This window comes from Phodopus roborovskii, unplaced genomic scaffold (assembly GCF_943737965.1).
Source record: "Phodopus roborovskii unplaced genomic scaffold, PHOROB, whole genome shotgun sequence".
NCBI classification, from domain to species: Eukaryota; Metazoa; Chordata; class Mammalia; order Rodentia; family Cricetidae; genus Phodopus; species Phodopus roborovskii.
This window is the reverse complement of record NW_026126517.1, coordinates 41,545,193-41,573,179: the sequence shown is the minus strand read 5'-3', so window position 1 is coordinate 41,573,179 and position 27,987 is coordinate 41,545,193. Positions and strand designations below refer to the sequence as shown.

General features: G+C 46.7%; 1 protein-coding gene across 2 annotated transcripts; it reads right to left on the bottom strand.

The window, feature by feature from the left end:
* Positions 1 to 73: 73 nt before the first annotated feature.
* On the bottom strand, positions 74 to 27,274 carry Parp16 (poly(ADP-ribose) polymerase family member 16). Of its 2 annotated transcripts, XM_051197771.1 has the most exons (7): positions 27,174 to 27,274; positions 26,405 to 26,684; positions 13,777 to 13,914; positions 9,272 to 9,478; positions 5,524 to 5,695; positions 2,491 to 2,632; positions 74 to 1,436 (listed from the first exon to the last, which is right to left on the bottom strand). In XM_051197771.1, exons 2-7 carry the CDS (start codon positions 26,576 to 26,578, stop codon positions 1,301 to 1,303), a joined length of 969 nt encoding a protein of 322 aa, XP_051053728.1. In that variant the 5' UTR covers positions 26,579 to 26,684; positions 27,174 to 27,274; the 3' UTR covers positions 74 to 1,300. The 2 variants fall into 2 exon arrangements, with proteins under 2 accessions (XP_051053728.1, XP_051053727.1); XM_051197770.1 differs by lacking the exon at positions 27,174 to 27,274 and having other exon boundaries at positions 26,405 to 26,852.
* Between the last annotated feature and the right edge of the window lie 713 nt (positions 27,275 to 27,987).

Genomic DNA, 27,987 nt, shown 5'->3' with positions numbered 1-27,987 from the left:
TAAAAGTATGGTCTTTAACACTAAGTACAGCTGACATGAGCTGCGGCTGCGGATAGTCACAGAGACAACTTGGTATTTAGGAAAATATCTTTATTGTTTTTTAAATGTCCCACTATTTGATTTAAAAATCATAAATAGTGGCTTTTACACAAACTTTACAAATTGTAGAAAATTCTTTTCTCCTTCTCTATGGAAACCTCATTCTCATTCAACAGGGTTCTTTCCTGGTTGAAGCCTGGCGGGAAAGAGGAACAAAATAACCCAGCACACACAGCTGGGCTCTCTGCTCACACACTGAAGCTCAGGCTCATCCCAAAGATGAGGGCTCCTCTGAGGGAGACCCAGCCCGTGAGGGTATGTGGCCAACTGAGGCAGGCCTCGGTCTTGGAGGCCCCTGAAGGCCTAGAGTGTTGTATATCAAGGCAGCTTTGTGGGGATGATGACCCTAGTGAGCCTATGGCTTGGATCCGTCTCTCTATAACATAGCCCAGGCCACTTGGTGCTCTCAGTTTAGACATCCCCTGCCTTTTATTCGGCTCACAGAGGCTAATTTGTCAGTTACTTAAAAACAAACAACAAAAACAGAAAACAAACATTTGGTTCCATTTCAGCTGTAATCAGCAGCTGGCCATTTTTAGGAAACGGTGGAGTTGCTAGTTAAGTCTGCATTTTGTTATCCCACTGTGGCTCCTTCTCTTGTGTGGTGAGAAGGGAGGGAGGTACAGCTGTAGCAGAAACCGTTTGTTGATCTGAGAAAACCGTTCAAATGTTTTACACCCGCAGACTAATGCTGATGGAATCCCCAAACGATCCCACTGACTTTTATGAGAAACACAACTGTCCCTCTCGGGTGTCTTGAGTCAAAACAAGGCAACCGCCTAATGATTTATCACCCCTATTGCACACATTCTGTCTTCCAAAAGGCATTAGAGAAAGGGCCAGCCTCCATCTGAATGATTGTAAACACACCACCGACAGCTTGGACACTTTGCTTTTAAATGCAACAGGAGTTACTTTTCCCTTTGGCCTTGGTGGAAGAGCTGCCTCCCTAGACTATTCAGGAAGAAGCAGATGGGAGGGCACCCTGAAACTGACAAGTGAGGGTGTGTGACTGAACTGTGTGGCTGGGCACATCATCAAAGGCAATCAGAACATTTATGGCATGTGAAAACTGTCCTGTGAACCCCCCTTGCAACCGGTCCTCAAACTTGACCTGGCTGGATGGATATGAGATACAGGAGGTAGAGGACAAGCTTCCGTAAGGCACACGGTGAGTGGCCCCCACTCCACGTGCCTGTGATCATCTCTTCACTCGGTTCCAGAAGTGTTGGAAAGCAGAGGAGTTGGTGACACTCACAATGAGCAGCAGCAGCAGATACAGGGACATCATGACCATGAACCAATGGCTGGACAACCAGGAGAGCTGGCTGGAGGCCCTGCCCAGAGGGAAAAAGAACATTTTTGTTTTAAGTGTATGCAAGAAGTTCTGGCTCAGGGAACACGACATGATGAATTTCATCCTCTGTAAGCCTCGAAGTGAAGCTTCGTGCGGCTCTGCTTGAGAGATCTGGGGCTGTTTGCCCTGGCACCGCCAACTCGCTTTTCAACAGAACATTTTCTAAATGCACAAGGACAGCTATGCTATGAGCTCACCCACTCTTCCCTTTTTAGCTCCTCTATTGCCTCTTATAACTTTTCACCCCCCTTTCTGGAGCAAGGCTTTGGTATCTAAAAGGATGCCCCAGCTCAGGGTGTCTGCACAGATCAGGACAAGTTACCCAGCAAAGGTCTTTTCTACATGAGCAGATATAAATCTGACCTGGGGAAATCTTTTTTTGTTTGTTTTTTCAAGACAGGATTTCTTGAGCTTTGGAGTCTGTATTGGAACTCACTCTATATACCCTGGGCTAGACTCGAACTCACAGAGCTCTGCCTGTCTCTGCCTCTTGAATGCTGGGATTAAAAGCGAGGACAACACTGCCAGCTCATATCTTTTGCAATGCTGAGGATCAAACCCAGGGCCTTTGTATGCTAGGCAAGCACTTTACCACTGAGCTACATCCATGACATGAACTCATTAGAGAGATGAAGATGAAGCATCTTGGACCCACAGCATGTCACTGTGGGAAGCAGCTGAGCTGCACATCCTCAGCCACTGTCAGGTTCCCGTCCTGCCTCTAGGCTTAGTCTCTGCAACAGAGTTCAGAAAATCATGGTCCCAGGGAGCCCTAGTTTGACTTCATGTACCCCTCAAACAGGCTTGTTCCCAAGTCAAGCTCCACTACAATGTTTGGTCCCCTTGGAGTCAGAGCCACATACATCTCTGGCTTCCCTACCTCGTCTCTCAGGTGTTCAGCACTGTGGGGCATACCCATGCTTTACACACAAGGGAGACCTGAGGCTGGAGGCAAGGCGAAGCTGATGACCGAGCAATTGACACTCTGAACACAATAGCCATCTCCTAACCTCATTCAGGGACCGTCTGCTTACCTCTTGGGCTGCTTCTGGGAATACACTAGTAGGTACTTCACCCGCAGAAGCTGGTTATTGGTAACCACAAAGTACTTAGGAGGGACATCTCCCCCTTCGCTGTGCTTGATTCTTGCTCTATTGCGGTCAATATCCTTGGAATCTGAAAAAGAAGAGTGAAGCACACTCTGTCGGGTGGGGTGTGGGATGGGAACACAATACCAAAAGAAGCAAATTTGGAATAGAAATGAGTCAAGGTCCGAGGTCCAGAGGCACAAGGTCAGCAGGTCAAGGAATGTACTTGTGTTCATGTGAGAATCAGCACAGAGAATGGGAGACTCTGGCAGGCAGGGAGAAGGGATAGGAAAATAGAAGAGAAGAAATGAAAACAGCTGAATGGATCAAGCAGAAGGCTGAGTGCAGATGGACATCACGTACCCTGGGACCGGGACCAGGACTCATCAGGCAGCAAATGGAGTAGGACCGCTTATTTATTATCTGTCTAGAGACAAGTCTCAAATGCCTGAACTCAATACCTAGCTAAGGGTGGCCTTGAACTTCTGATCCTCCTGTCTCCAGCTTCTGAGTGCTGGGCTTGCAGGCTCCTACCATTGTACCAGGCTGATGCTGTGTTGAGAGTGGAACTCAGGGCCTCACACTTGCCAGATAAATACCAATTGAGCTACAACCCCAGGGCCTAGGAGGCATTCTGAATAGGACACACGAGATTCGAGTTCTCAGAACACTTACCTCCACCAGACTCATCGGAGCACACCTTTGACCCCAGCACCTTTTTTTTTTTTTTTTTTTTTTTTTTTTTTTTTTTTGAGACAGGGTCACACTACGTAGTTCTGCCTATCCTGGAACTCACCTTGGAAACCCACCTGCCTCTGCCTCCAGATTGCTGGGATTAAAGGCATGTGCCACTACTTGGATTTTTCTCAGCACTTTAAACTCAGTGCTTGAGAGGGAGCAGAGACAGGCAGATTTCCTGTGAGTTCAAGGCCATCCTGGTCTACATAGTAAATTCAAGGACAGCCAGGCTACTATGTAAGTAAGATTCTATCTCAAAAACAACAAAAACATTTCCACCACTCCTACCAAGACTTTTGTTTGTTTGAACTCCCAAGTACTGGAATTATAGGTGTTTATCACTATGCCTTGCCCAGCAATTATTTTAAAAAAGTTCTTTTTTTAAACAGGATCTCACTATGTAGCTCCATCTAGTCTGGAACTATGTAGACCAGGCTAGCCTTGTACTCACAGAGATCAGCCTACCTCTGCCTCTGTTGTGGATTTTCTGTGTATGTGTGAAATGCTGAACCCAGGGCCTTGCACATGCTAAGCAAGTATTTTATCTCTGGTCTGAGAGGCAGGGAGGCAGGCACGGAAGGACGCAGGGAGGCAAGGAGGACACTTTTTTCTTTTAATAACATGAAAAGGCTTTGCCAAACACAGGCCTGGGCTCTGTGGCAGCAGAGGCGGAACAGTTTTGTTTTGATGTTTAATGTCCCCATAAGCAAACTTGCTAAGAATTACGAATGCGATTGAGCGTTCGTGCTGTCTGGTTTGGGAGGGTGGCGTCAGACCTGGGCCTGTTCCTTGGGTCCAGTTGTTTCACATTAGAGGCCAGAACAGTTTGTGTCTTGAATTCTCCTTTTCTTAGTAAAGCCAACAGCCCAGTTTGGAGACTGGAATGGCAGTCCTGTGCCTCTTTTGCCTCGGAGGAGGGTGGCCCCGAGGGAAGCACAGGGCACATGGTCTAAGGGACACCTTATGCCAGTGGAGTTGAGGTGGCTGCTAACTATCTGGTCCTAGAGAGTCCATGGCCTCAGATGCCCCTGGTCATCTGGTGATTCCAGCACACTCCAGTATAACTCAGATGATTTGGACTTATTATCCTTAGCTTTTGTTGCACAAACCTTTATTGAATGTTAAGTGTATACAAAGTTCTCTGCTGATGCAAGTACCCAGAAATAATATCAAACTTCAGCTGGATGGGGGTGGCGCATGCCTTTGATCCCAGCACCTGGGAGGCAGATCTCTGTGAGTTCCAAGACAGCCTGGTCTACAGAGCGAATTCCAGGACAGCCAGGGCTACACAAAGAAACCCTGTCTTGAAAAACAAAAAACAACAACAACAAAAACAATAATAATAATACCAAAATTCTGACTCTTGACGGATGGTGGTGGCACACCTTTAAAACCAGCACTTGGGAGGCAGAGGCAGGTGGATCTCTGTGAGTCTGAGGCCAACCTGGTCTACTGAGAGAGTTCTAGGACAGCCTCCAAAGCTACAGAGAAACCCTGTCTCAAAAAACAAAAAACAAAACAAAAAAACTCTGACTCTCAAGAGCCATGCCCTCCCTCACCTTACACACTAGCTACCATTTGTCAAATCGTTTTTTTCATAATTTTGGTTTTATTTTCCTTGTTTTTGGGGAAGGGGTTTTCAAGACAAGGTTTCTCTGTGTAACAACCCTAGCTGTCCTAGAACTGGATTTGTAGACCAGGCTGTCCTCAAACTCACAGAGATCCATCTGCCTCAGCCTCCCGAGTGCTGGGATTAAAAGTGTGATCTACCAACCAGCTTTTTTTTTTAATTTTTATTTTATATGTATGTTTTGCATGAATATATGTATGTTCACATGTCTGGTACACATAAGACCAAAAGAGGATGTTAGATCCTCTGGAATTGGGGTTGCAGGTAGTTGTAAATCCCACAATGTGGCTTCTGGAACAGGCCTCAGGTTCCCCGGAAGAGCGCCAACACTCTTAACCACTGAGCCTCCATTCATCAAATCCTGCCTCCTTCCCAAAGCTTTCCCTCCCTACTTGGACCCACTCAGACACCTCTTGTCAACTCCTCCCCTAGCACTCCCTGACTCCTACCCAAAGTATGTGAGCTCTTTCTATCATGTGTTCAATCCCTGAGAAGCCATGTCTGTCTTTGCAGACCAGCCTCTGTCCTGCACTGCACTGGACCACCCTCCACCCCACACCTGGGCCAGCAGCAAGTGCCTGCAGCCGGGCCTGGGTCAAGTACTCACTCACCCTTCTTCTTGGTTTGGCACTTGACATCTGGATGATCGATGACCTCACACACAGCTACACAACTAAGGATTGGGCCAAGGAGGCTCTGCTGCCACCCATGGCCGTGTGGACTGTAAATGAGGGCCAGGCTCAAGTCACTTGTGAGGTAGGTCCCTTCTCCAAACAAAGATGTCTGAAATAGCAGATGCAAGAAGAAAAGAAACACATATGGGTGACACCAGATGGTATATGTTCTTCCACAGAACTGTAAACATAAAAATGTTCACACTCCCCCCACCCCTTTAAGACAAATAACCTCTAACATCATCATAGGGCTTTTTACTAAACACATTTCCATCTGATAATGGTTTAACTGACTGCGGATTTGGCCACCTAGCCTGGCAAAGGAGCTGTACCTTGTGGTCAAGGTTGAATGGAAAAAACAACCACCATATCAGAGTTCAAACAGACCTCGGTTTCAATGTTCCAACAAGTTACATAAATTCTGTGTTTCAGTTTCTACAACTACAAAATGGTGTAAAATTCCTCCTCTATGAGCTTGTGACCATGATTCAAAGACTTAAGTAGGGCTGGGGTGTAGCTCAGTGGTAGAGCTCTTGCCTAATCACTCATTCCTCAGCAACAGGCTCGCACATGCATTCGCGTATACGTGCACACACACACATGTGCACACATGCGCGCATGCACACACACACATGCACATGCACACACACACGCACGTATGCACACATGCACACACACATGCACATGCACACACACACGCACATGCACACACACACACACATGCACACACGCACGCACGCACTGTATATAAAACAATGTGCATTTGAAGGCTATCTGACACATAAGAGATGGTGACAGCCACAGGGCCATGCCATTACAGGTGCTGCTGTAATGAACAGAGTAATTCCCATTGTATCGGTGCATTAAGCATAGCTACACTTAGGGGGTTGCAAAAGCAAGTTACATCCTATTACTTGAAAAAAGAAAAATGGGACTAAATGAAGGACCTGGCATGAGGGGCAGAATTGAGTTTTCCTCTGTGTTGTTGTGGACTAAGAAAACATCCAAGAATCTAGGCTGCAACTAGCTGACAAGGGGTGTTAAGTTGGTTCCCTCCCCTAAGGAGAGTGGCAGGTGAAGCACTGGCAAGCGAAGCCTACAACAGGCACATGTGCAGAGTCTTCCTTTGCTATGGCAGGCACCAGTAACTGATCACCACTCAGTCACAACACCATCATCATGGCCTAGTCACACTGACTCGGAACACTTCTCTTCACACTCCAGAAGCTTCAGTCAATGGATTGACTTTGATACTCAAGTTGAAATCTGATTGCTGTCTGTGGGTGCCAGTCCCAGTATCTTAGATGACGCTGGACTCCAGGAGTTCACTGAAATACATCCTCTGCTCTGGGACTGAGAAATACTTGGCCTACCCTGTGGCTTGAGGCAAATGAAACAACCCTCAGCTTGACCTTTGGAAAGCTTCCATGCCAAAGTAGACAGCGCCCCCATCTCTTAAAAGCTGACACAGACCATCTCCAGGGACAGAGAACACCCTCTGATCAGATCCCACATGAGTCTTCTTTTCTCTCCTTTCTCTCTCTCTCTCTGAGAGTGTGTGTGTGTGTGTGTGTGTGTGTGTGTGTGTATACATGTGTGGGAGCTGGTTCTCCCTTCTGCCACATGAATACCTGGGATCAACTTCAGGTCATCAGATTAATAGAAGTCACCTTAGCCATTGAGTTCTCTCTCTCTCTGTCCCTGAACATTAATCCTTTATTTAAGTCCTACATATGTCCTCAGCTTCTGGGACTCAAAACCTGTGCTAGGCTGCACAAGAGAGTCCTGGGGCATTTCCACCCCAAGATAACTTCACAGTTTCCCTTTGGTACATGAGCTACCTCAAGGGAGCCCTTTCACTGAAAATTCAGGAGAGGCCAGAGATGAGTCCATTTACCAAAGCCCCCTCCCAGATTCACCTAAACAGCACACTGCCTGGGCACTTGAATGAAGGTTTAGTGTAGGAGAATATAAACTTCAGGCAACTTCTCCAGGCAAGCTCCAGGGTAAAACAGAGACCCCTGGATTCCAGTAGCCTGACCATTGCAGTAAGCCCAGGGCCAGTACAAACAAGCCTGTCATCCTCACCAGATCCACCAGCACTAATCAGATGCAGCAGGGCTGGAAGCAGCTTCTCCAGCCTCGGGCTACATCGGCCCCAGCTGAGCCCAGGCTCCCGGAGCCAGCCCATCAAAAAAAGACAGATGCTGCTCTGCCTGGGGAGGGCCCACAGCACCCACTACCTCAAATGCCCTCTCCACTGGCCTACAACAGCAGCTGGTGCTTCTGCCAGATCTCAGAAAACCAAGAAGCCTTTGTACATATAAGCTGCTCCAATCCTTTTGTGTGCTCGGAGGGCAACAGTACCACAGAAGAGGGAACAGACTGGAACAGCATAAGTTCCTTTGCCCAGGCCTGCGTGGTTGCCCATGCCTATTTAGCTGCAGTGGACTGCTATCCTCCTCCTACTCCTCCCTAAGGGATAGAATAAGTGTCAGAAGGAAGAGGGTGGTTGACAGTTTTGACTCATAAATGTAAGAGGAAAACAGTTCTGGGGAATGGACCTGCTCTTGCTGAATCCTGGCACACCCCGTGATTTCTCAGGGGTGACAGGAGCTCAGCAATGCTTATGGTCACCTGGGGGATTGGGGGTAGGGAGGTGAGGGGATGGGGGGTCCCTGTTAAAGTTTGGGTTCTCACCGTGTCATCTAAGGCAGGCCTGAGGCTTCACATTTCCAACAAAGTGCTCCTGGGTAATGCTTACGCTGCTGGTGCAGGGCCCACACTGTGTCACCAGGGCCAGTCACACATTAAGACCACTGGAAGAGTTAGTTGGTAAAGCACACTGATAACCCCACCTCACAGTATCTCAAGGGGTCTGGGATGCAGTTGGTTTTGGGATTTTTGTTTGTTTTTGTGAGACAAGGTCTCATGTAGCCCAGGCTAACATCAAACTCCCTATGTATCCCAGGATGACCTTGAACTTCAGATTATCTTCTTTCTGCTTCCCTAGTGTTAGGGTTATAAGTGGTCAATATCATATCGTCTTATGCAGGTGCTAGGGACTGAGCTCAGAGCCTAGTGCATTCCAAGCAAACATTCTACCAACTGGATTACATCCCAAGTTCTCTGGTACTGGTATTTTTGTTTTCTTCATTTCATTTTTTTTTTTTTTTTTTTTTTTTTTTTTTTTTTTTTTTCATGTTTGAGTGTCTGCTTGTCTATTTGGGTACCAAATGTGTAGTGTCCGTGGAGGCCAGAAGATGGTGTCGGATAACTGCAGCTAACAGGCAGTAGCCACCCAGTGTTGATTATGGGAATTGAACCCAGATCCTATGCAAGAGCAGCAAGTACTCTTAGCTCCGGAGCCACTTTTCCAGCCCCAGCCCTGGGATTTTTAAAAGCTTCCCAAGTAATCCAGAAACCACTGATACTTCCCCAACCACAATCAGCCAGGGAATCTCTCAGAGCTCCTGTCAAACACAGGTGGCCCCCACATACAGAAGGTTCGCAATGGGTTTGAGATGTTACACTTACACAGGTGACCATACTGCTGGTCTGCAGACCACTGCAAGTGCTCTGGCCTCGGTAAACCCACCTACCCATGTACTCCTCACCAAGTAGCCCCCTAACTGGGTCCCAGCACTCCCCTCCCATGCTCCTCAGGGGGGTGCCGCAGGCCCACCTTGTTCAGGTGGCAGTGCAGACCGTTGTGGATGATGGAGTGGAAGTTCTCTAGGCGGCTGCCATGGAAGGCATAGATGAGGTCTCGTTCTCCTTTGGTCTCATAAAATCTGGCGTTGGCCGGGTCAAAGTACTCAACTTCAAATAGGAAGTCCGGAGTGGGAACGGGCGTGTGAGAGGCACCCGTCAGTTGCTGGATCTTTTCGAACTTGAAAACATGAACGTGAAACATGAAGGGAGTCAGAGATTTACTTGGGGCACTGGTAAGTGTGCTGCACACATATCCTCCTAACGGCCAGTATGCTGGCACAGGCTATACTCTCAGCACTTGGGAGGTAGAGTCATGAAGACTGTGAGTTCAAGTTCATCCTCAGCTATAGGTCAAGTTTAAGGCCAGCCTGAGCTATGCGAGACAGGAAGGGAAGAGGGAAGAAGACAGATAAAAGGCCTCCTAAAACCCTGGGCTCTCCCCACCCCCAGTCAGCTTGCCCATCAGAACAGTTAGTTTCATAATTCTGAAGATGTCCCGCTGTAATCAAGCTCAGAGCTTCTGACAGATCAAGAGTGCTTCTCTCTAAGGACAGTTACGGTGGATAAGGATCATGAACTGCTCCTAACCCAAGGAATACTTCTCTTTTTTTCTTCAATTTTTAAGACACTATCTCATGAAGCCCAGATTCGACTGCTTCCAAGGGCTGGGGTTAAAGCATGCGTCACACACCTGGCTCGGAAATCACTTCTAATGTTCCCAGCACTTTTCAGGTTTGGGTGGTAGCCCACATCTGCAATCCAGCATTCGGGAGGTCTCAGAAGGGGGATGGAAAGTTCTAGGTCAGCCTGGGTTCCACAGCAAGACCCGTCTCCAAAAAACAAAACCCTGACAACAAAACCAATGCTTTTCCATCTGTTCCCATGTTTCTCATGAGGCAGAAAGTAGTGCCAAATGGCAAAAGCAGCCATAGAATTCCCCTTGCTTGTGCTCCGTTAAGTGTGAGTCTGCAGGTGGGATCCCCCAAGACGGCACCCAGACATGGGATCTATTCCTCAGCACTTGGAAGCCGGCTGGCTGTGCCCAGATTTCTTTTTGATCAATGGGCCCTTAGCACAATACATGGCAGAGACTTGCAAAGGGTTTGTCCTTCTTTGCTGATGGCTGTCCCCTTACCCAGGCCAGCCTCAGCAATTATGAGAGCCTCAATTATGAGAGGGCTCAGCCATGGCAGAAATGTAAGCATAATTACCCTAGAACATCCGCCCCCAGGAACCATCTGAGCATCACGACCTCAGAGTCATGAGATGCAGCCGGGACTTTCATTTCATCATTTAAAGGCACTAAACTTCAGGGCAGTTTGTTATCCAGCAAAAGCACTGAAACTCCTTTTTTAAGTATTAATTTTTTTCTTTTCTTTCTTTTGTTTGTTTGTTTTCAAGACAGGGTCCTTCTATATATACTAGGAACTCACTCTAGAACTCACTCTGTAGACCATGCTGGCCTTGGACTCAAAGATCTGCCTGCCTCTGCCTTCTGAGTGCTGGGATTAAATGAGTGCTGGACCATGCTTGGATAATTTTTCTCATCTTTAATACCTCCCATATACCTTTTTTGTTGTTTAGAATATTTGTTTTTTATTTATTTATGAAAGGGGGGGCAATTGGGCAGCATCTCAGTGGAGGTCAGGAGAGGGTGTTAGACCCCAGAACTGTAATTACAGGCAGCTGACAGCTGCCCAGTGTGGGTTCTGGGACACGAACTCAGGACCCCTGGAAGAGAAGCAAGCACTCTTAACCACTGAGGCTTCTCTTCAGCCCCTGTTTGTTTTTTGAGTTTTTTTTTTTTTTTTTTTTTTAAGTTTTGTGCATTCAGGCTGCCCTCAAATGGCCTTGAAATCCTGCTCCTCTTCCCTCCACCTCCCAAAGGCTGGGACTACAGGTGTGTACCACTATGACTGGCTGAAATGTCCTTTAATAAAGTAATAATACATGGCAGGCAGATGTCCTGACTTGAGTAAAATCAAAAGAGGACATTCCTGGGTACCAACACCCCCCCACATTTGAAATACTGTATTCATTTTTATTTGTATGTATATATGTGTGCCTCTTGGTCTGTATGTGTACCCCATGCATACAGATGCCCATAAGGGCCAGAAGGCACTGGATCCCCTGGAACTGGAGTTAGGGGGCAGTAGCAAGCTGCATATGGATGCTAGGAACCAAGCCCAGGTCCTCTCCAAGAAGAGCAAGTACTGTTAACCACTGAGCATCTCTCCAGCCCCACTATGTTACCATCCACGTTTTAATGTGGATTTAAATTGGTTCACAATCAAAAGTCAAGGAGCCACTATCACATCTGCTCTAGCTGTGACACCTAACAGAGCAGGGCCTTGATCCCATATGAGGTATGAGTAAATGATTCAATTTAACAAAGGAAGCAGCTCAACCCACTCTGGAATAGAGACTCCCTCTCCAGGGCTCCCTATGTTCTCACCATCCAGCACTGCTGGATGTCCCTGCGATGCCAGAATCTTGGATATAAAAATCTGTGGTACTTGGGGACACTTGTAGAAATTGAATTCTTACAGCTGGAACTGGTGATCCCAGGAATCTGAGGCAGGCGGACTGCCATAGCTCCATGGTCATGTAGGCTACATATCAAGACTTTATCCTAGAAATCCAAAAGCATGCCGGATGGTAGTGGTGCACACCTTTAAACACAGTGCTTGGGAGGCAGAGGCAGGCGAATCTCTGTGAGTTTAAGGCCAGCCTGGTCTATAGAGGGAGTTCCAGGACAGCCAATACCACACAGAGAAACCTTGTCTTGAAAAGCCAAAAAAAAAAAAAAAAAAAAAAAAAAAAGAAAGAAAGAAAAAAAAAAAAGGCTCTTCCTGTAAGTGGTCTGAGGTGATCTGTGAGCATGGTTTGCTATTCTCTTGACCCAGAAAACTCTACCAAAAGCATGCAAATCAAGAGGATCAAATCTTCAGGTTCACTTTAAGAAAACCCATTGAACTGCCCAGGCCATCAAGGGTGTGCATATCCAAAAGCCACCAAATATCTAAAAGATGTCACTTTAAAGAAGCAATGTGTGCCATTCTGGTGGTATAAGGGCTGAGTCGGCAAGTGCGCTCAATCGAGCCAAACAATGAGGCTGGACACGGGCTTGGTCACAAAAAAAGTGCGGAATTTTTGCTGCATATGCTTAAAATACAGAGAGTAACGCAGAGCTTAAGTGTCTAGACATTAGATTCTCTGGTCATTGAACACATCCAGGTAAACAAAACACCGAAGATGCACTGACAAACTTACAGAGCTCAGGGCTGGGTTACCTGGTACATGAGCTCCCCCTGCCACATCAAGATGATCCTCATAGAAAAGGAACGGACTGCTCCAAAGCCAGGGAGAAGGTTGCACAGAAGAAAAAGATAGCCCAGAAGAAACTGAAGAAACAAAAACTTAAGGCACAGAAATAAACTCAGCAAAAATTAAGTGCAGATAACAGTAAAAACAAAACCCAAAGATAAAAATAAAAATGAAACAATTTAAAAATTAAAAAAAAAAACAAAAACTTGAGGGCCAACAAGATGGCTCAGTGGGAGCAAGGTGCTTGCCAGCAAGCCTGACAACCGGAGTTCAATCCCTAGGACTCACAAGGTAGAAGAACAAGTTGTCCCCTGACCTCCACACAAATACCTCCTCCAGCGTAAAAACAGTGTGTTTTTAAAATTAAATGCTTACTTGGAATTGATTATCTTAGTAACAGCACAGATAACCAACCTGCCGATGCCACTCAGAAGACAACACCAGACCAGTAAATCCATTACCCACTCTGGACCTTGTTATCCCAGCCTGTTCCTGTGAGCCTCCAGCCAGGCAAGAAAAACTAAATTACAGGACATCTGGCTTCTGCCAGAAACTGTGTTAAGGTAACATCCTTCTGTTACTGCTCCTCTTGGAGATTACTATGTTCCCACATTACAAAAGGGACTCAATGGTTGACGAAACTAGGACAGAAATATCCCATTACTTTGGGATACTTTACTGTTTACAGCCAGACCAAGTCAGTTCCCTTCTCTTCTCCTCCCCTCCCCTTTCATCCTCTCCAAGTGCTCAAGACAGCACTCCAGACCTAGTACCAATTGACATCCCTATGGTATACACTGGGCCCTCACTCAGAAGAAGTTCCTGCAGTTCCTGATGGACGTTGGAGCCCTCTGTATGTGTTCCAAGTGGGAAAACTCATTCCCACAGCTGATGTACATTTGCCCAACTGAAGTACACCATAGTTATCCCCATTTACAGATGAGGAGACACACGCTGACCCAAGCTGCCAGTGTGTAAGTTCCTGGGGCTCTTCAGACATATGACGGGAATCTCTGAGAGTGGCATCCATGAATCTGCACTCTCAGTCAGCTGCCCAGTGGTACAGAGGGAGGACTCAGTGCCCCTAGACTGGCACTGCTCCAAAGCAGTCAATCTTAGGAACGTGTGACCTATACCACAAAGCCTTACCTCTGCCTTCTCTGCACTGTGGATTGTCAGGATCTTGGAGGATAAAATCCAGCTCACCAGGTCCCAGGCCTGTTTGTCTGTGTCTATGGAGGACTGGAGAAGTTCCTTCATGTTGGGTAATTGGCCAGCATCAGCAAGCTGAAAGGACAAAGAACCTCCATTAGCAAGGATCCCAGGGAAAAAAAAAAAAAGGTAATTGAACGCCCTCTAGTGGTGATATGAAAAACTTCATTCCTTCTGTCCAGATGAGTTTTACCAGAGGTAGATAAGTCTTCCTAAATAATATCAAACTCCGAAATCTTGTAATCCTACAGGGTTTTGTAATATTCACTTGGTACAAAACATGACATGAAGTGATGGCAGACTTTAGTCTTCGTCCTGTTAGTTGCAAGGCAACAGGAATAACTAAATGGGTGGTCCTTACACTCACTGAATGGGTGGTCCCTACACCGCTCCCCTTCCTGAACACAACGGGTTGATGCTATTCATATTCCTTGTTCCTACTTCCTGCCTCTTCCACTCCTAGTCCTGTCCAGGAGGGTGGTCTTTCTTACTGAGCATCTACTCAATGCCAGGCATGTAAATCTGGGAGGTATTAGAGAGGGGAATCATGGTGAAATGGAGAAGAAAAATAATTCTTATTTAAAAGTATTCACTAGCTGGGCAGTGCTGGTGCATGCCTTTAACCCCAGCACTCAGGAGGCAGATAGATCTCTGAGTTCGAGGTCAGCCTGGTCTACAAAGAGAGTTCCAGGACAGCCAGGGCTACACAGAGAACCCAGTATCTGGGAAAAGAAAACAAACAAACAAAAAAGCACTTTATGAACATTGGTATTTTGCCTGAATATATGTCTGTGTGAGGGTGTTATATCCCCTGGAACTGGAGTTACAGACAGTTGTGAGCTGCCATGTGGTGCTGGGAATTGAACCTGGGTCCTCTGGAAGAACAGTCAGTGCCTTTAACACCTGAGCCATCTCTACAGCCCTTACTCCCACACTTTGACCTTCACAAGCCCACAATGGTACATTTACACCACACACACACACACACACACACACACACACACACACACACACACCACATTAATTAAAGTTGAGGTAAGAGGATCAAGAATCAAGATCCACCTGGGTTAGCCACCTAGTGATTTCAAAACATGCTTGAACTATATGATGAGACAGAGTTAGAACAAAATACAAAATGCTGGGCATGGTAGCATATGCCTTTAATACCTAGCACTCAGGAGACAGAGGCAGCTCCTGCCTGGTCTACAAAACTAGGACAACACAGAGAAACCCTAAAACTAGGACAACACAGAGAAACCCTATCTTGAAAAACCTAATAATAATAAAAATGCTAGGGATGTAGCTCAGTGGTAGATTGCTTACATAGCACATGCAAGGCCCTGGGTTTAAACCCAGTATTGGAAAAATAATATTCTGTAGTCGGGGCTGGAAGCACACCCCTGTAATCTCAGATTCAAGGACCTGAGACAAGAGGGTTGCTGTGAGTGAAGCCAGGCTGCGCAACTAAGCCAGACACTAGGACACCAGAACAAAGGACTGGTGATGTCATTCTGTAGCTTCGCTAGATGTATGACACCCTAGGCTTGATGCTCAGCCCTGCACGTAATCCACACAGCAACACAACAGTATAGTCCAGTATTCAGGTAAAAGCGAAGGTGGGTTGGGAGTTCAGTTCATTCTTAGCTACATAGCAAGTTCAAGACCAGCCCAGGATCCACAGGACCCTATCTGGAAAAAGAAAGAAAAGGAGGGAGGGAGGAAGCGAAGAAGAGAGGGGAAGAGAAGCAATAAAAAATAATGAAGGACACTCAATCTCCTGCTTCTGCTCTGGGCTCATATCAGTTAGTTGTTTGTTTATCCATTGCTTATTTGTCAACCTAGAACTGGGGCTCAGCCACTTCCTTGGCTGCCCAGCACTCCTACTCTCATCTCACCCTGTGCGCCATAGCCCTATCCAAACGGAAAGCCCTCTGCCAGCTCCAGTCTGGACCCAGGCCCCACCCCAGCTCCTCTGTAGGAACAGTTGTCTTCAAGGCTCTCCCACAGCCATCTGCCCAGGCAGGACTCCTGCTGCGTCCTGCCTTCCTGGCCCTCCATCTGCCCACACTCTACACTCCTCATGGCCTACTTCACTCCATTATTCTGCTCTAATAAGCTAAGAGTCTTTCCCTGTCTACATTGTAGTCGGGCCTTTGGAGGGAAGACACACAAATAGGGCTACCAGACAAAATACAGTGTGCCCAGGTAAACGTGCACTTCAGATGAACAACAGCAAAAAATGAGCTAGGCATGGCGGTACAGACCTGCACTCAAGAGGCAGCAGGACCACAGGGCCAGGGCCAGCCTGGTCTATACCGGGAGTTCCATGACAGCCAACGCTACACAGCAAGAATTTGTTTCAGTGCATAAATATCCTATGTTATATCTGGGGCATAGTGTCTCATATATAGTTCAGGCTGGCCTGTAACTCACCGGGGTAGAACAGGCTAGCCTCAAACTTGGAGTGATCCTCAAGCTTCATGCTCTCAAGTGCAAGGGCTATAGGTGTACGTCACCATGTGAGACAGGCAAGCACTCTACCAGGCCAGCTATATCCCCAGCTCAATAACTCATTTCAGCCGGGCAGTACTGATGCATGACTTTAATCCCAGAACTCAGGAGGCAGAAGCAGGAGGATCTCCTGCCTCTACAGAGTGAGTTCCAGGACAGCCAAGATCACACAGAGAAACTCAGTCTTGAAAACCAAAAATAAAACAACAACAACAACAACAACAACAATAATAATAATAATAATTCATTTTAAAGGCAAGGAAACAGAAGCTCGGAGTTCTAAGTATCTTGTCTGGGATCATACAGCTAGCCTGTCCATGTTTCCATGTTAGGACAAGAACGCACGAAGCCAGGTGACCTGACTCCAGAGTCTCTCTAAGCTCAACATTCCTCTATTGCAGCCATTCTCAACTGTGGGTGGAGGCCCTTTTGAAGAGCCGGACCTTTTCAAAGGGGTCACCTAAGACCATTGGAAAACAGATGTTTACCTTACAATTAATAACAGTAGAAAAATTATAGTTATGAAGTAGCAACGAAAATAATTTTACATGAGGAACTATATTAAAGGGTTGCAGCATTAGGAAGATTGAGAACCACAGATCTACAGAATGAAAAGAGTTTTTCGTGAGGGCCTGAGTATTTTAGCAAAGGAAGACCTGGGCCAAACTTTGCTGTTTAGGAAGCTAATCAATCACGTAATCCCTACTGAACCCACCTGTGAATACAACCAAGATGCCGACTAGCTGTGCCTTAGGCCTGTCAAAGACAGGAAGAAGTATATCATGCGCAGTATGGGATGGAGCAGGAGACACAAAGCTTCCATGTGAGCAAGAGCTCTACACCACAGCTCCTGACGGGATGCATGTACCAATACTTGGGTGGAAGAGAGTAAGTATTCAGGGGGAAGGCAGGTAAAAGGGAACTCACTGAGCCAGGGGTGTGCGTGGAAATGCAATGATGGGGTTGTGAGAGGCTGAGCAAGCAGACACCCAGAGATGTGAGCAGCCAGGCACCCAAAAGGTGCATCCTGGGCTCAGACACCCCCGGGATATAAAAGGGTAGAAAACGAATAAGGGGTGGTCTGGGGGAAAGGCTGTGGCACTGGAGATCTGAGCCTCAGGGCCATCTACCACACTCCAGATCCAGGTGGTTCCTGTACAATGACAACTCTCACCAAAGCTTTGAAGTCCAACTTCCCTGGTTAAAAAGAAAGCCAAGGTTAAGAGCACTTTCTGCTCTTGCAGAAGACCTAGGTTCAATTCCCAGCACCCATGTCAGATGGCTTAAACTGCCTGTTATTCCAGCACCAGGGGACCTGACACTTGCTTCTGGAACCCCTATGCACATTGCATACACACACACACACACACACACACACACACACACACACACACAGAGGATAGATGACAGACAGAGTTTTAAAATTGAAGGAAAGACAGAAGGAAAGATCAATCAGTTGAGCATAGTGGCACACTCCTGTAATCCCAGCACTTAGAAAGCAGAGGCAGGAGACTCTCAGTGGGAGGCTATCCTGGGCTACACAGTGAACTCCTGTCTCCTCAACTCCCCCCCAAAAAATTGTTTTTAGATCAGGTTTCTCTATGTAGCCCTGGCTATACTAGAATTCAATCTGAAGACCACGCTGGCCTTGAACTTAAAGAGATAGATCTATCTCTGCCTCTCAAGTGCTGGATTAAAGACTTGTGCCACCACTAGCCCCTCAGAGAAAGTTAAAAAGAAAAGCAATCAGCAAGCTGAGAGTTTTTCCTGGTTTCCTAATTTCTAGAAAGCAAGAGGACAAACAAATCCTATCAGCAATGGTCTACATTTGTGTGTTTGTCCAAGACACCAGTGTCACTCTACAGGAGAGGTGATCTCTAACTCTCCTGCCTCAGCTTCCCACTAGCTAAGATTGCAGGTATGCATTCCCACACCTGGCTTTCACAACCCTCACTTCTGTGGCTCTGCTATGGAGACTAAGATCTATCTGAGGAGATGGCTGGAGGAGGCATGCATGGTGGGCAGAGCTGAAAGCTTGTGACTGGGAGACACAAAGTGTCAGTAACCAGCAAAGAGTGAACAGGGGAGAGAGGCCCAGTGAGCCAGCAGGGGATAGCTCAGCCTCCAACCTCCCTGGCTTTGAGCAAGTGACATGGCAGCCCAGGGGATACTTTCCAACTCCCCAGATCACCAGCTCCTGGATCAGAGGCCCAAGAATCTGTTTGCAGATGTTACTGCAGGAGATGCCCATCCTCAGGCAAAACTGGAGCTGCTCGGATGCAGGTGGCAGCTGTTGCTGCCCAGGAAAGGCACAACAGGCAAGACAACACCTGGAAAAAGTAATTGTCTAGGAAAGTGCCAGAGGTCACAGTTACCTCTGAGGTAACAGGAGAGGGGGTGGTGCAGAGAAGAGAACGAACCAAAGGGCAAAGGGCACCTGCCTCAGGGACCAAACCATGACATCTGCAATAGAGAGGGGAGGAAGGACCAACTGGCATGCGGGGCTGCCAGGTAACGGCTGCCAGGTGAGGGTGCAACTCCATATAGGTATGCCAGGCCCAACACATGCCTAAGACATAAAAATCTACATTTACCAAAATGGATTAGGGGTAAAAAAGCAAGCAGATGGGGTAGGCAGGGTGGCAGATGCCTATCATCCCGGTGTTTGGGAAGCTAAGGCAGAAGAACTATCACAAATTTGAGGCCAGCCAGGTTTACAGAGTGAAGTCCTGTTTCAAGGCAATAAAACAAAACAGTTCGGGGATGTAGCTCAGTTGGTAACATTCCAGCCTTGATCCCCAGTACCAAATAAAATCCGCATGGGGAACATACCAGCAACTGGGAGGGGGAGACAGGAGGATGAGAGGCCACATAGGGTCATCCTTGGCCACATAGGGAATCTGAGGTCAGCACCAGTAACATGAAACTAACCCCAAAACAAAAACAAAGGGAGTTAGAGTGATGGCTCAGCAGTTAAAAACACGGATTGCTCTTCCTGAGGACCTAGGTTCAATCCCTAGCATTCACTGGTGGCCAACAACCCTCCAGTTCCAGGCGATCTGATGTCTTCTTCTGGCCTCTATGGGCATAAGCCATGCATGAGGCACATATGCATACATGTAGTTAAAACACCCATAAATAAAAATAAATAAATCTCAGCACTCGGGAAACAGAGGCAGGAGAGTCTCTAAGTTTGAGCTACAGTTGTGAGGTTTTTTTTTTTTTTTTCCTTGTCTTACTGGTTTTTTGTTTGGTTTTGTTTTAATATGCATTTCTATTTTGTGTGAATTGGAGTTTTTGCCTGCATGTGTGTCTTGGATCCCTTTGAACTTAAGTTATACACAATTGTGAGCTATCATGTGGGTTCTGGGACTTGAACCTGGGTCCTCCCCAAGAGCAACCAGTGCTCATAACCACTGAGCCATCTCTCCAGGCCCTTTATTTATTTATTTTTTCTGAAAGAAAGAACATAAGTGGGGAGGTGAGGAGAATTGGGGATGAGTTAGGGAAAGGAAAGAATATGATTAAAATATATTGTATGTAAAGAAATTCAAATAAAATCATTAAGATAAATAAATATATCTCAAAAACAAAGCCAGGGAACTAGAAAAGTAGCTCAGCTGGTTGAAGCACAAAACCCTGGACCCCTGGGGCATATAAACTGTGTGTGGCAGCAATGCCTGGAATCCTAGCACTCAGGACATAGAGGCAGAACAATCAGGAGGTTGAAGACCTGGCCTCAGGTATACAGGTTCCATAGCAAGCTGGAGGCCAGCCTGGGCTACATGAGACCTGTCTCAAAGACAGTGGGAAGGGAGAGAGAAAAGAGAGAAGAGAGACAAGGAAAGGAAAGGAAATATGAACTTTCATCTCAGGAGGAATTCCAGGGGCTTCCAGGCACAGGTAGTGCTTTAGAAATAACCTCTTTGGAGTTAGTTGTGGGCATCACTTGCTCTCAGGCAACAGAATTTGAGTCAACTGATGACTGCTAGATCTGTAGTAGTTTGCTATTCATCATATAAAGGTGACAGGCCTGTTGACTTGAGTTCCATCCCTGGGACCCACATGAAAGGGGAGAACAAACTCTCCTGGTTGTCTGTCCTCTGAGCTTTGAATATACCCACCCCCACAAACAAGTAAACAAACAAACAAACAAACATCCCAACACCAGGCTGGCTGTATAATTCAACTGCTACACTGTGACTGTCCAGCATGCATGAAGCCCTTGGTTATAAAGCCCTCCGATGGGTCCCCAGAACTGCTGAAGCCCTCGTTTTCATCTTCACTCACCAGTGTACTAGGATGGTTGAAAGTGGCTGGAGAGATGGCTCAGAGGTTAAGAGCACAGGCTGCTCTTTCAGAGGACCTGAGGTCAATTCCTAGCAACTAGATGGTGGCTCAGAAACATCTGTAATGAGATCTGGTGCCCTCTTCTGGCTTGCAGGGATATATGCAGCCAGAACACTGTATACATAATAAATAAATAACTGTTAAAAAGAAAAGGAAAAAAGAAAGTGGTTGGCACCTGTGCAGCAGCCCCACCCCTCCATCCTCCACACTACCTACCACAGGCCACAGCATCTGCCCTGGCACATATCCTCCAGCAGCCTATCTGTGTCTGTACCCAAGCCTTTGGAGCTGTGTCATTTCATTCTACCTACTCTTCATGCACATCTTTGAGTGGAGCAGTTAAACATACCAGTAATCCAAGGGTTGGAGATGCCACTCAATGGTAGAGCATTTGCCTATTATGCTGAAAGCACTGAATTTAGTCTGCTACACTGGGGGTTAATCTGAAAGACTAAGAACCACACTTAAAAATATCAAGTATTAAGCTGGGTGGTTGTGGTGCACACCTTTGATCTCAGCACTTGGAAGGCAGGGGCTAGTGGATTTCTGTGAGTTCGAGTCCAGCCTGGTCTACAAAGTTATACAGAGAAACCCTGTTTCAAAAAGCAAAAATAAATAAATAAATAAATAGTAAAAAATAAAATTATCAAGTATTACCAATGGGTGTGATGGCACACACCTTTAATCCCAGCACTTGGGAGGCAGAGGCAGGTGGATCTCTGAGTTCAAGACCAGTTCAAGACTGGTCTACAAATCGAATTCCAGGACAGCCAGGGCTCTGTTATAGTATTTACCTAAAGCATTTTTATTAGACAAGACCAAATCTAAACACTATAATTTTCTCCCCCAAATTTTTGGAAAACCCCCAAATTCATTGATAGGAATTTAAAATGCTACCTATAATCTACAAACAAGAATCCCAATGCTGAGGCTACACTAATCAATCAAAATGTGTGCTATAAGGATGACACCCAGGCATCAGGGTTTTTTTTGTTTGTTTGTTTTTTTCAGCTTCCTGGATGACTTCAATGTCAGACAAGGGTGAGCGTCTAGAATGTGATCTATCCCAGTAAATGTCAATATCCCATTTCTAATCTGGACATAGCAGCAAAGGCCTTTCTCACAAAGCTCCATTAGCCTTTGACCCAGCAATGCTATGCTCCAAGAGTCTGTCTCAAGAAGACAATGAGAAATGTAAACAATTATTAACATAGAAGGGTGTATTACTGTGGCATTAGGGTTATTAGTTAGGGTTTCTATTGCTGTAAAGAGACACTACAACCACAAGCCACTCCTATAAAGGAAACATTTAGTTGGGGTGGCAGTTTACAGTTTAGAGGTTCATAAACTTATCATGGTATGACATGGTACTGGAGAATAAGCTGAGTTCTAGGAAATGGTCAGAGACACTGGGTGGTATCTTGAGCATATATGAGGCCTCAAAGCCTGCCTCCATAGTGACACACTTCCTCCAACAAAACCATACCTACCTCAAAAAAGCCATATCTCTTAATAGCGCCACTCCCTTTGGGGGTCATTTTCTTTCAAACCACCACAGCCATTTTTAAAAGCTGTGAAAGAAGCAGGCACAGTAGTGCTCACCTGTGATCCCAAGTACTCAGAAGTCTGAGGCAGGAGGATTCCAAATTCCAGACCAGTCTGGGCTTAAAAAACAAACAAACAAACAAAAACCAGGCATGTATCTTAGTTGACAGAGTAAGTGTCTGCTAGCAAATGCCAACTCCCAGGGTTTGATCCTCAGTATCACATTAAAGGGGTGGTAGGGTAGGAGTGGGCAGGTAAATAGCTCAGTCAGTGGATAAGGTGTTTGCTATGCAAGCATAAGGACCAGTGCTTGAATCCCTAAAACCCATGCAAAAAAATCTGGCAGGCGTGTAGCCCAGCTATAATCCCAGCACTAGCTAGGCTATTGCTAGCTAGACTAGCTGGAATTGGCAAGCTTCAGGTTCTGTGAGAGATCCTGCATTAATACATAGACAGTGATGGAGAAGACATCATATATAAGTTTCAGGACTCCACACTAGTATGTTCACACACAGGAGCCCACACACAGCTGAATATACACACACAAACACATGCAAAATAAACAGATGAAATACCTCCAGGGATAGGACTGACTGCTTGCTGCAAGTGAGACATAGAACAAGGAAAATATTCTTTCCTTTTTTTTTTTTTTTTTTTTTTTTTTTTTTTTTTTGAGACAGGGTTTCTCTGTTCTCTGTGTAGCTTTGGAGCCTGACCTGGAACTAGCTCTTGTAGACCAGGCTGGTCTCAAACTCACAGAAATCTGCCTGCTTCTGCCTCCCGAGTGCTGGGGTCAAAGGCATGCACCACCTCTGCCAGGCAGCGACAAGGAGAACTTTCATCTGAGTCTTACAGGAGGTGGAGTATCCAGGGCACGGAGTATAAATGGTATCAGGAGGACTCCGGGCATCGAAAACATTATACATTTTCTTTTTTTAATTAATTAATTTTGGGGGGGTGAAGTCTAACTGGCTGTCCTGGAACTCACTATATAAACCAGGCTATCTTCAAAACTCAGAGATCAGCCTGCTCTGCCTCCAGCAGAGAGAGAGAGAGAGAGAAAGAGCCACAATGGAGGTCAGAGGACAACTTGCAGGAGTTAGTTCTCTCCTTTCACTATGAGTTCTAGGGACCAAATCCAAGTCATCAGGCCTGTGTAGCAAGCACTTTTTCTCATGGAGCTCATTAGCTCCATTCTGCCATTCTAACAAGCCCCACAATAATGCTGATTGGGATGCTGGTTTGGGATGCTCGTTTGGGATGTGGGAATGGATTTCGGTCCCAAACATGCTGAGCACTTAAAGCCTGGAGTTAGTTCAGAGGTGCAGTCACCAGCTACCTCCCACCCTCGCAAAGGGCCTGTGGTCTAACAGCAAACCAGGACTTAGTATTTTCTAAAGGAAAGAAACAAACAAAAGCTTAACAGTTGTCATAGCCAAAAGTTTGGGGACAAAAGGCAAAGGGTCAGGAAATCCCAAGAGTGCTGTAATTCCCTGGCCTTAGGAAACCCTTGTGCCAAGAAACAAGTTCAGAGACTCTCAGCCTGTTCAATCTGCTCAATTACACTCCTCAAATCTGGGTTAGTACTGCCCAGACCAAGCCCAGAGAACACAAAGAATTCTCAATGTAAAAATCAAAGAACTGGGGGCAGAAGAGATGGCTTAGAGGTTAAGAGCACTGACTGCTCTTCCTGAAGTCCTGAGTTCAATTCCCAACAACCATCTAGAATGAGATCTGGTGCTCTCTTCTGGTGTGCAGGCATACATGCAGGCAGAACACTGTATACTAAATAAAATCTTTAAAAAACAAATTAAAAAAAAAAAAAAATCAAAGAACTGGCAGAGACAAAGAACTGACCAGGCGGTGGTGGCGCACATCTTTAATCCCAGCACTCAGTATGCAGAGGCACGCAGATCTCTATGAGTTCGAGGTCAGCCTGGCCTACAGGGTGAGTTCCACGACAGCCAAGGCTAAGCAGAGAAACCCTGTCTCAAAAAAAAAAAAAAAAAAAAAAAAAAAAAAATCAAATCATTGATTTACATAGAAAAATTCTCAAAACAAGGCACCTCCCAGATAACTGAGGGCCTTGGGGTCAGGGGCAGGAAAAGGCCAGACCTTGGTTTATCAAAGGGTTCCCCAGCAGGCAACAGTCAATAAAACAATTCAAACCAGAACACTAATTGTCCAAAGCTACACCACAAGTGATGTAATAACACCTGGGAGTGTGGAGAAAAGTAACTGTAAATGGCAAAAGTGTCAAACACTCATATTACTCCCTAAGTGCTTTCAGCAGGAGAATGAGGAATTCTTTCAAAAAAACACTTCCTAAGTCACCTTCTTCAGATAAAGGCAAAGTAACTGAGGTCAACTCCAGGATGGGCTTGCTTTTTGGTGAGAATCAGCCTTTGAAGCAAAACGAAGCATGTTTTGCGCCCAAATGCCTTATCACAAACAAAAAAGTGAATACCAGAGCTTGCTGAAATAAACTGTGGTGGAAGTCAATTTGCCTGTTTCTTTGACTTCCCACTTCCTGTACCCTAACCCGCCTGGACATTGTGTCAAGACTTGAGACATCCTCAACATTGGGGAGGATTTGTAAGGGCCAGGTGGAACAGAAGGCTCAACCTTTGCTGCTTGACCTCCAAGGAATAAAAGCAAAGAGGGAACCCAGTTCTCACGAACTCATCAGAGATGGTGCTACATACTAAATGTCCATTCTGAACATTTCTTTCATCGACTAAATGGTTCATTACATTGGTTTCCTAAAACTGAAACGGTTATGCATTCCTGGCAGGGACTCAACCCAGTGATGATGAATTACCTTTTATTATACACTGAGTTGGGGTCCTAATACTTTGTGGTGAATTTTTGTATTTAAATTTTTTTTAATGTATATGGGTGTTTCACCTGGATGTATATCTGAGCACCATGTGGATTCCTAGTGCTGGAAGAGACCAGAAAAGAGTCTTGGACCCCCTGGAACTAGAGTTAGATAGCTGTGAAGCACCATGTGGGTGCTGGGAATTGAACCTGAGTCCTCTGGCAGAGCAGCCAGTTCTCTTGACCTCTGAGCCATTTCCCCAGACCCAGACTTTTGCATTTATACTCAGGAATGGCATTGCTGAGTATTTTCTTATATTACCTTTATCAGTTTTAATGCCAAGAGTATGCCAGCCTCTTTTTCCTTCCTACTTTCTTGCTTCATTTGCCATATTATTAGGTTGTCCAGGCTGTACAGAAACTGAGGCTGACCTTGAACTGTTACTGATCCTACTGCTTCCACCTCCCAGGTGCTGGGGTTACAGATGTCTGCCTGCCACCACATCTAGCTACATATCCATATTTAGAAAAAGTTCTAGGAGACTGCAATTATTTATTACCCCTATATTTGAAAGAGTTCATCAATGAAGCAGTAGGCTCAAAAGTTTGTTTGCTTGTTATTTCTTTTTGTAGCCCAGGCTAGCCTCAAATTTGTGCTCCTCCTACCTTATCCTTCTGAATGCTGAGGCTGTGAGTGTACACACCACTACCAGAGACTTTGTATTTTCTTAACTGATTCAATTTTGGTAAGTTATATCTTCCCAGGTAATTCCAAATATTTGGATAACAAAGATAGCTAAAGTTTGGAATGCTGACCATATCACTTCAAGAAATTACATGCCTTGTAGGCCAGGTTTGGTAATAAAGCCTGTAATCCCTACATTCAGAATTAGAAATCATCAGAAATTTACAACACATATGTGCACTGTGTATGACAGTTTATATAAGAATTGTTTATATGTAACTTTATCTGAAAAGCAAAGTGTAGCTGGTTGCAACGGGAGGGACAACTTCCTAGCTAGGTAAGAACAGTTGGTTCAGATCAACGCCCCTTGGGGCCACATTTGAGCGTTTTTGTAGAGGACTAAGAAGCTATTCCTCACATCACTCCTGGGAGTCAGTCACTGACACGAGGAAGCAGCTACCAAATGATCTGGCAGTGTGTCTTTACACGAGGAGTGTTCTTACTGATGGGAACCTTCCCCAAGGCCAGGCTGGGAAATGGAAGTCCAAGGAATTGGTGTGTTTCCTAACACCGGTGGCGCTGCCTCTGCCTGCCCTTCCATGGGGCCACTTGGCCCAGAATGCAGCGAGCAACGCTGGATGAGGGCGCACTCACCAGGGCCTCGAAGTCCTTACTGTCGTGGCGGGCGTAGGAGGCGGGGAAGGGCCGCAGCACCGAGTCTCGCTTGTAGCTCTGCAGCGCCGAGACGAAGAGGCTGCAGCGGAGGTCCGCGGCCAGCACGTCGCGGCTCGCCGCCTCCCTGGCTGCCGCCCTGTTGGAGAGCTGCATTCCAGGCTCTGGGCGTGTGGACAGGGAGACAACCCCGGGCAGCCTAAGGTCTGGGCGGCGGACCGCGGACCGTCAGCGGCCGAGTCTCCCAGCCCGGAGGGTGGAGCTAGGCAAAGGGGTGACAAGATGACAGTGGTGAGGACGCGCTGACGAGCGTCCTCTGCAGGACACTGGGCTCGATCGCTCAGTGCGGGGAACACGAGGTCTGGGGAGCCTCCTCTCGGACCCGGCCAGCGCCGGGGGCCCTGGCCTGGAGGAGCCGATATAGCACCCGGCGGAGACAGTACCCAGGGACCCGGGCCGACCGGGCCTGGCGGCCCCACTGCCGGCAGCCACGGCTTACCTCTCCGCCTACCGCTCTCACGCCGCTCCGCCCACCCGGCCCCGCCCCGCCCCTTCCCGCGTCCTGACCTGCGGCGCGCAGCTCGCGCCACCCGGCCAGTAGCCGAGGATCCCAGGTGCCAGGGATGCGAGACAAAGGTACCCATGCCCCTCCCAATCACCCTCACAGCAGCCCCAGGTGTTAGCCGTTCCGGGACCCGCCCGGGGGAGTTGTCTTTGTCCTGACTCTGAGGGTTGAGCCTGACTCTCTCACCTTGGGAATTGCCACCTGTTGAATAAATTGGTTCTCTCCGAAGCTGACATGCTGCACAGAAGGAAACACTTGACAGCCAGGGAAACTGAGGCTCGGAGGAGACGAAATATTTTCGCAAGACACTGTAGACAATGCAAACTCCTTCCTCCCTACCTTACAGCCTCCGGAATTCTCTCAATTGCTCAAATGTATGACCTCAGATCTCCCAAGATCCTCCTGCTTCGAAGGCCTCTAACAGGAAGCCTGGGGGGAAACAAGCACTGGAGGGCAGAGGGAACAGTGACCCGAGGAAAAAGAGATCCGACTCCAAGATGACTCAGCAGCTGGACAGGAAAAGGCATCTGCTGCCAGTCCTGACAACCTGAGTTCAATCCCCAGATTCCACCTGGTAGAAGTCGAGAACTGACTCCAGCATTTGTCCTGTGACTTCCACACGGGCCCCAAGGCTTGTGTACGCCCACATTCAAACATATACACAAAACAAATGTAATAACAAGCAGGCTCCCACCAACTCTCCCTACTCAAGACTTTTCTAGGAAAACAAAACTGTTTGACCTCCTGATCACATAGAATTATAAGCTCTCTCTATCAAGATATCTCTTTCCTTGCTCTCCCTCTCTGTCCCTGGCCCCTCGACCATCCTGTTTCCTCAAGTTCTCATCTCCCATCCCCCTCTCCTTTTCCTTGCCCCCAATTTACCCAAGAAATCTCATTAATTCCCCTTCCCAGGGTGATCCATGTGTCCCTCTTAGGGTTCTCCTGGTTACTTAGCTTCTCTGGAGCTGTGGGTTGTAGTCTTATTATCCCTTGCTTT